General features: G+C 43.6%; 1 protein-coding gene across 1 annotated transcript; it reads right to left on the bottom strand.

Moving 5' to 3' along the window:
* Positions 1–6,549: 6,549 nt before the first annotated feature.
* Positions 6,550–7,503, bottom strand: LOC118004282 (olfactory receptor 52M1-like). The gene has a single exon (XM_034995579.1). The coding sequence runs from the start codon at positions 7,501–7,503 to the stop codon at positions 6,550–6,552; it is 954 nt and encodes a 317-aa protein (XP_034851470.1).
* Between the last annotated feature and the right edge of the window lie 921 nt (positions 7,504–8,424).

The raw sequence follows: 8,424 nt of genomic DNA on the forward strand, positions 1-8,424 counted from the left end.
TCCATAAGCAGACTTTACATGAAAACAAGCTGCTACACAGAAATTGAGGAAACTGGACTGTAACAATGTCTATTAGTCTAGAGCAGTCTTAGGCTATTCTTGTGCTGTCTCCCTTCCCATAAAGTGTCCCTGATTGTGAGGAGTGCCTATGGTAAAGAGTGGTTCTGCCTTATGCTGCACTTTGAACTCAGTTGGTATAAGACATTTTTGACACCAGGTCTTTCAGATTTAGATCAGCACCTGAATGTCCCCCAAGTCTTCTGTTCTAGGGTAAGGAAGAAAGGCATTGCTGAGCTGCTTACTGAGGATTGTAATGATTATGTGGCTTTTGCTCTCTTAATTGTCTGAGAGCAGATCTCTGGGAGGGAGGGAGGGAGGGAGGGAGGGAGGGAGGTAAGAAGGGAAGGAAGGTCTTAAACTTCGGTGCATTTCTAAGAACGTTCTGTCAAGGCCACAGGGAGTCCTTATGCCAAAGGCATCCATAAGAGGAGTCCAGTGTCCCTCAAGAATGGGTGCGCCTTTTAGTATTAAGCTCCTTGATTGGTTGGAAGCCACCCACAGGAAGTGGAACCTAGGCAGTGCCATGGATTTCTGAGCCTAGTGATAGAGGCTGTCAGTCAAACATGGTCCCTGCAGTCAGATCTGAGCAGCATGTTTTCATGGCCACCACAATCCATTCTTGCACTGTATAGCTGTCCTTCAGATTTGAGGAGCAGCATCTCCATAGTTCCCATGAGCCCTTGCTAAGGGTAAATTAGTTGAAGAAGGTTGATGGGAGAACTGCAGCCCCAGTCTCAAACTCCTATGAGAACCACAACTGTCACTCATCTTCTCTTCCCCCTGTCTATTTGGAATTCCTTTCACCCTCAGCTATCACCACTGCAAATCCTGGTGGCTTATCTGATTGTAGTAACATGATTCTTCATTTCTGAGGAGGATAAACCCTTGGTAATCATACTCTTCAAATGTAGGGATTGTTGCATATGTACATTCCTGCTTAGAATGTGGCATGGTTACCAGAAAAATGCCCAAATGGATCCCCTGGCTTCTCATTTACAAATTCTTCCCTGTTCCCATTGTAAAAAGCAGCTGCCTTTTCAATTAGGTCAGTTACTTCTGCCAGTAAGGTAACTCTTTCCCTGTTGGTTCCTGAGCACTGGAGTCCAAAGTAGCCTGATGGCTGCTGTAGCCTGTGGCTCAATAGAACCCTTGCAGTATCCTAGGAGGATCAGGACTTCCAATACTGCAGATTCAAGAGTTCCTGGGACAGGAAGCCAAAGTCCCTTAGTAGATCATGGAGATTGTAGAATACTCCTGTGTCTACCCTTTTGTTCCTGGACTCCTGTATCCTGTTGGGTACCAAGCACCAGATAGAGATTTGATTTAATGCCAACATGGCATCTTAAAGGAAGATACTCTATTTTTGTGAAGTGTTGCCTCTGAGCTGCTTTTTTAGCTGTGTTTTTAGAAGACTGCTCCAGCATTCTGAGGCTAACTGCTCCTGATTGGTGTGAAGTAATGTTAATTCTTTCAGTGGATTCCCATGGCCATGAGCCCTATCCTGCATATTCTACTGTGAAGAATGTCCACTCTTCTGTTACTGTGTCATGTAGGATCTCTTGACCATAAATCAGCCATTCACAAAGCCTCAAAGTAGTGCTGGCCAAGGCTGTGTGGACAAGAAAGGCAAATCCACGTCCAGAAGTACACAGCATTGGCAGTACAAACCTTCATTGTATTTGGCTTGCCATCAAGTGGCCTCTTTGAGGAACAGTATTATGTATGGGTTTCAGCATTGATCTCTATTGCTGACCTTCAGAGGCAGCAGTAGCTACTCAACCTTGTTCAGTGGGACTCAACTTGGATGGACCCACACAGTCTCCTTTGCTATTACTGCTGCCACTCTAAAAAGCCATCACACCAGTTCTGAGCTGACTGCTGATGAATGTCAACTGGCATAATCACCTCAATGGCTTAGTTGTTCAGAGCCTCTCCTGGTGTATGCTTTATACAGATAGAAAGCTCTTCAATTTGGGCTCAAGTCCCCTATGCGCATCTTTATACCTCCCAGACCTCTTTGCTTTAAATCTCCTTTTACTCTCTAGGCCCCTGTCCAAAGACTTAGATTCTCTTGGACCACTTGACCTTTCACAGAGCATGAATGACCCATTGTACCACTTGAAGTTGTGCCAATTGGGAAGACTTTGGTTCTCTACTCTTCCAAAGCTTCAAGGCCACTCCTGTCCGTAACTCTAATGCATCTGCCACCCATTTTAGGCCATGCTGTTCTGTATGGATAGATGTCTTTGTGATTTGTCCTGCATAGCTGACCACCTGGACCTGCATGTACACAGGCAGGCTAAGGAATATTGTTAGACTCGTGCTGTGTGAATAACCTTGGGAGCCTAATTGTTGAAAATATATTATCTGTCCTGCAGGTCAGAACTGGCCCTTCTGTTCTGGATGCCAAGAGCTACAAATCTTGTCTCCCATCCCTCCTGCTCCAGGCTGGGCTGGGCTCCTGGAATGGAACCCTGGAGAGATGGCAGACACACATAGCCCATGCTCCTTGAAAATCTAGAAACATGCTAAAATAAAAATGCAGCTCGCTCCCAACTGCACGTAGGCAAACAGATGTTTAGTTTCAAACCCTATTATTTGCCCTATAAATCTGGCCCATATGGGGATGATCAGTTGGAAGTCTCCCTTGAGGGGAGGATGCTCCACCCACACCTCTCAATCAGGACTCCAGCCTGGCTGTTTCACGGGGCTTCCCCAGCTAAGGAGGTTGGCTGTTGTAAGTACCTGATTTGTTGTAACTTTGCCTTATTATTTATTGCCTACTATTACTTTCATTTATGTGTAGACTCCTTTCTTCTATTAGATTTCTATAATAGTTTTCTTCCCTTTTCTAAGCCAAAACATGGCTATAAAATCTTTTTTTGCAGAACACATGCCTTCCCAACCTGTAATGCAAACCAGTCCCTGGCTTTTTCCTCTTTCAGTTGGTTTAATAGACCCCTCCATATGGCCATTGATGTGATCTGGGGGAGAAGGACTGATGCAAATGCTGTGGAGGACAGGAGTCTGGATACTTCCTCCTGCAGCTTATGCCCTCTGGTCTTTCTAGGTTTAATCCTGGATTAACCACTTCCATCTCTCACTGCTGCTGGAGCTGTCCAAGTTTGACTTAGTGGATCTGACAGACTGAACTCATAATAGACAGTTATGGATACATGATCGACTTGTTGTCCCATGGCCAAATGTTGTCTCTACAAGGGTGTAGTAAAATGGAGTTAGTTATCGAAAGTTAGATAACTTTGTGCTGTAAGTGACACAGCCTGATTCAAATACTTTGGGCGTGTGTAGTAATTCCATAAGCTTCATGCTGTTTCTCTTCCCCTTACTTGGCTCTCACACTTAACCATTCACTACTTGTTAGTATCCCTCAATCTTACTATCCTTTGCAAGGCATCAGTGCAACTTAGGAAAACCAAATACCAGGGTCTTCATAGGTGGTACCCCTATGTTTTTCAAATGGTTGTCATCACACCTGCAACAGTGTTTCCCTCTACTGGGATGTTTTCTTAGTTTGCCACCAGTGAAATCTTTAGCAATTGAGCCACCATCTTGTGTGAAGGACTACCTATGCCCTACCCACTAAGTGGGATGGCATCCTCCTCATCCACCAAGGCAGATAGTGAGCCAGTCAGATCCCCATTTTACCTTCTGCTTGCTCTGACCACTCTTGGTCCTCCAAGAAGAGAACCACATGATGGGACTAGACATGTGAAATTTACTGGAAGCTATGCCTATGAGGGAAATGTAGAGGGAACTAGATGCTTGGCAAGCTCTCAGATCACAAAGCCAATCTGACATCTGTGGAAGACTAAAGGAGGCTGAGGAAGGAAAGGTCTCAGACTTCACTGTACTTCTAAAAGCATCAGCAAGGCCAATGAGGATTCCTGGAGCCATAGTTCCCTGTCAGAAGGGTTCTGTCTTGCAGGAATGGGCCTACATTACATCCCTATAATGCCTAGTCATTGGCTATGAGCTGCTTGTGAGGAAATGTGACTTTGGCAGAGTACAGTGTTGGATTTTAGATGGCAACAGCTAAGGCTGGCAATCGATCACACTCCTACCACGGGAGATCTGGGAGGCATATTTAGAGGTTGCCACAAGAATTTCTATGGTTTGTGGTGTGTTCTCTAAACCCTTAGTCTTTCTTGTTAGGTAGCCAACTGAATGCCTCTTGGCTACATGCAGGTTTCACAATATTAAAATACATGAGACCTTAGGGGCATCTGGGTGGCTCAGTATGATAAGCATCTGACTGTTGATTTCTGTTCTGGTCATGATCTCTGGGTCATGGGTTTGAGCCCTGTATTGGTCTCCATGCTCAGTGGTGGGTCTTGAGATTCTCTCCCTCTGTCCTTCCCCCTGCTCATATGTGCTCTCTATCTCAATAAATAAAATCTTAAAGAATACATTAAGACCATAGAATTGAGGGACTATGGTATTCCAAAGCCAGTCTGACAGAATTCAGTCTTTGGAGTATAAAGGTAAGTTCACATGTGAGGCTGAATTCCAAAGGATAGGTGCCATAAATTGGGTCCAAGTTTATGTCTAACTCCCTTGAGTATATTCTTCTTCAGAAAACTTAAATGTTCTGCACTGAAGGAGAATAACAAGGTTTCTAACATTCCAATTTTTAACATGGTGCTTAAATGCTAGAGCTTCAGAGGTAGTTCTGGATCTTTGGGTCTTGCCCTTTCTTGCACTCCAGCAAGAGTTGCCCTGAGAGCCAGTGAGCACATACTTGGCACTAACTCTTAACCTCTTCCCTTGGTCCCCAACCATGGTGGGGATGGGCAAAATAGGACTATGCTTTTGATTTTTTTCATTCATATGAAGAAGAATATTTGACTCTTCCCAAACTCAGACATAAGTTTCAGGAAAAGAAAACACCATGATGGAAGGATGGGATGGGATAGAATTTAGATATATTAGAAGAAATAGGCATATAATCAGAACCCTAAATGATCACACACTTAGATACCCTAGTAGTGAGGCAATTAACTGGAATAGCCAAAGCAAAATGAAGTCCATTTTTCTGGTTGTCATGTAGTGATCTTTCCTTTGTTCTTGACTACTTTCCTTTATACTAAGCTCTGTGATCATTTTGTTATACACCTGAAGCCTAGTAGACACAACATCTTCCTGCCTAGTTATAGTTAGGGATTCATAATCAAACTTGAATTGAATCCAGCTCTATCCTTATGAGAAGAGACTGATAAGTGCATTCCCAGGTGGGAGTAAGGAGTTTAGTGTCTGCTGTAAAAGGAACATTAAATATACAACCATTCAGTCCTTGGGGAAGAGGTTTGTCAACTTTACCATGGCTAAGAAAAATGTGGGTCAGAAGGACCAGAAGCTTTCAAGTTTTTTTAGAAAAAACCTGCCGAATTCCTGATTTTACCTCTTGTAAACTGAGTCACTGTGGACAATTCTATCACTTCTGGGAATATCAACTTTTCTCATCTGCAAAGTAGGGATGATAATTTCTGCCTGTACAGTGTGGTTGTAGGGATTACATTAGTAACTTTCCAGCAGCTACTTAACTAGCAAAATGCTTTAAAGTCACCTTGTAGATACTGAACTAATACTTAATTTAGAAGGTAAGATCAATGTTCCTAGACATAGTAGAATTAATAACTTCATCTTATTTTGTGATTGATTCAAAAGACCACACATCATGATCAGGGATCCTACAGATGGACCCACAGAGTTCCTGTGCAAAGAGGAGTCACTCTTTTTCATGGAGCCCTCCCATGCTTCAGGCTACTTGACAGGAGTAGGCCTGCAGGGGAAGTACAAGGGTCATGTTGAGACCTGGTCCTCTTGTCTCATTAACCTGACATTTTTTCCAGGCCATGTTCTTCTAGAATACTCCATGCTTTCTTAGTATAAGCAGTTTTTAACAGCATCTCTGTTAAAGGCTTAAATCAAAACTGCTTTGCTTGTTGCTAAGGCCACTTTAATGAAATGACTCCAGTTTTTTAGGATTTATTTAAAATATACACAGAAAACAGACTGAGTAGAATGTATTAAATAACACAATATATTATAAACTCCAAAGCGTTTGATCTATTCATCTTAGAAACCTCATATGCAGTTTAAAAAGCAAGGGTATTCTGCCCTATTTCCAATGTGTAAAATGTGAACAATACTAGCTACCTCCTAAGATGTTAGGATATCTGTAGGACTTACATACGTGGTGACTGAACACTAACCACTATTTGTATTACTGATGTCCTCATGATTTCACCTTGACAGCTCAAATACCCTTTAGTCATTAAAAAAAGAAAAAAGAAAGAAAAACTACCCTTTAGAATTCAGAGTTGTCCTATCTTGGCATTCCTTTGGAATCACACAAACTGGAGAACACTGGGCCTAACATTCCAGACTGCTTCAAGTTCCCATTTGGCAGGCTACCCGCCATATTTCAATACCTTCTCCATGTGCTTATTTGAGAGAAGGAAGTAACAGTCATTTGGTCTTAGTTTCTATCTTTAGGATTTGGAGAAGCCGCTCATGGATCTGCTTGCTATGGACAGCGTAGACAATGGGATTAAGGATTGGAGGAATGAGGAGGTAGAAGTTGGCCAGTAGAGTGTGGATTGGAGGAGGCACCTGGTGAACAAATCGGTGAATGAGAGAAGAAATGGCAATAGGAACATGAAAGATCCGAATGGCACAGATGTAAGAACCACATGTCCCCAGGGTTTTAAGCTGGGCCTCAGGTGTGGCCAGCCCCATCACAGCCCGGAGAATCACCACATAAGAGGCAGTGATGGCCATGGAGTCCAGGATCAGGACCAGAAAGCCAATGCTCAGCCCATAGACATTGTTGACCCTGATGTCACCACATGCCAAGGTGACCACGGCCATGTGCTCACAGTAGGAGTGGGAGATGACACGAGCTTTGTAAAGGGGTAGCCGCAGGCAGATCATCAAAGGCAGAGGTCCAATGTACAGTATACCCCAGAAGAGGGCAGCAAGCCCCAAAGGTCCCACCACAGCATGAGTGAGCACTGTGGTATGACTGAGTGGGTTGCAGATGGCTACATAGCGGTGGTCAAAAGCCATGGCAAGGAAGATGCCTGATTCGACTATGGCAAAGCAGTGGGTGAGGAACATTTGGGCCAGGCAGGCATCCAGGCCAATGTCCCCAGCACCAAACCAGAAAATTCCCAGCAGGTTGGGCATAGAAGTAGACAGAACCAGGTCGATGACAGCCAACATACACAGGAAGAAGTACATGGGCCGGTGCAGGCTATGCTCCACCTTTACCACAGCCAAAATGGTGACATTCCCCACCACAGCAACCAGGTACATGGAGCCAAAGGGGATGGAAAGCCACATATGCAGGGACTCTAGCCCTGGGATGCCAGTGAGCTGGAAGGAGCTGGGTATTGAACAGACATTGTGAGAAGTGAGCATGATTCATAAATGAACCTTCTCACTTGTGGCCCAAAATGCAGGAGAAACTTTTTCTAGAAATAAAAAATAAGAATATTTTATTCTTGGGGTGCCTGGGTGGCTCAGTCGTTAAGCGTCTGCCTTCGGCTCAGGTCATGATCCCAGGATCCTGGGATCGAGCCCCGCATCAGGCTCCCTGCTCTGCGGGAAGTCTGCTTCTCCCTCTCCCACTCCCCCTGCTTGTGTTCCCTCTCTCGCTGTGTCTCTCTGTGTCAAAAAATAAATAAAATCTTTAAAAAAAAAAAAGAAAAATATTTTATTCTTAGGTTCTACAATAAAGAATAGGATCAATGATAAGATGCTATAAACTTTCTTAGAAGAAACTATGGAACAATGTCCTAGTGGAAATGTCATGTTAATTATTTTATGGTATTGACAAAAATTTGCCAAGTTCAAACTGAGTACATATTAAATGAATGTAGGAGTATCTCTTTATAATAGGATTCTCAAAGAGTAATGTGCTTGCATCAATAAATACAATGACCTGAGGCAGACCGGTACTAGTTTTTAGTCCTTTAACTCTGTAGGTAGGCTATGTGGTATCTCCCAGGATTATATTAGAAGATCTCAAAATGAGAGGTCCTTGAAAAGAAGAGACACGTTGATGCTGAAAGATACAGTGACAGACTTCTAGGGCTGTCTAGGCTCTATGGTAAATCAAAGTTTAAGCTAGAGGCCAGCATTTGCTCATGCATGAGCTGAAACATTTAACCTGCAGACCAAAAATCACAAAGCAGAGACATTGGCCAATGAAGGACTTTGGAGTATGGAAACAAAGGGATTCCTGGAAGGTGAAAGCGCTGAATGTAACTCCGTTTGTGTGTCTGCCCAGAGGCAGGTCCTTGCAAGGGCCTTCTCCCTTCATGGAGGCTGAATAGAGGA

This window comes from Mirounga leonina, unplaced genomic scaffold, assembly GCF_011800145.1.
Source record: "Mirounga leonina isolate KUSES-001 unplaced genomic scaffold, KU_Mleo_1.0 Mir_92, whole genome shotgun sequence".
NCBI lineage: Eukaryota > Metazoa > Chordata > Mammalia > Carnivora > Phocidae > Mirounga > Mirounga leonina.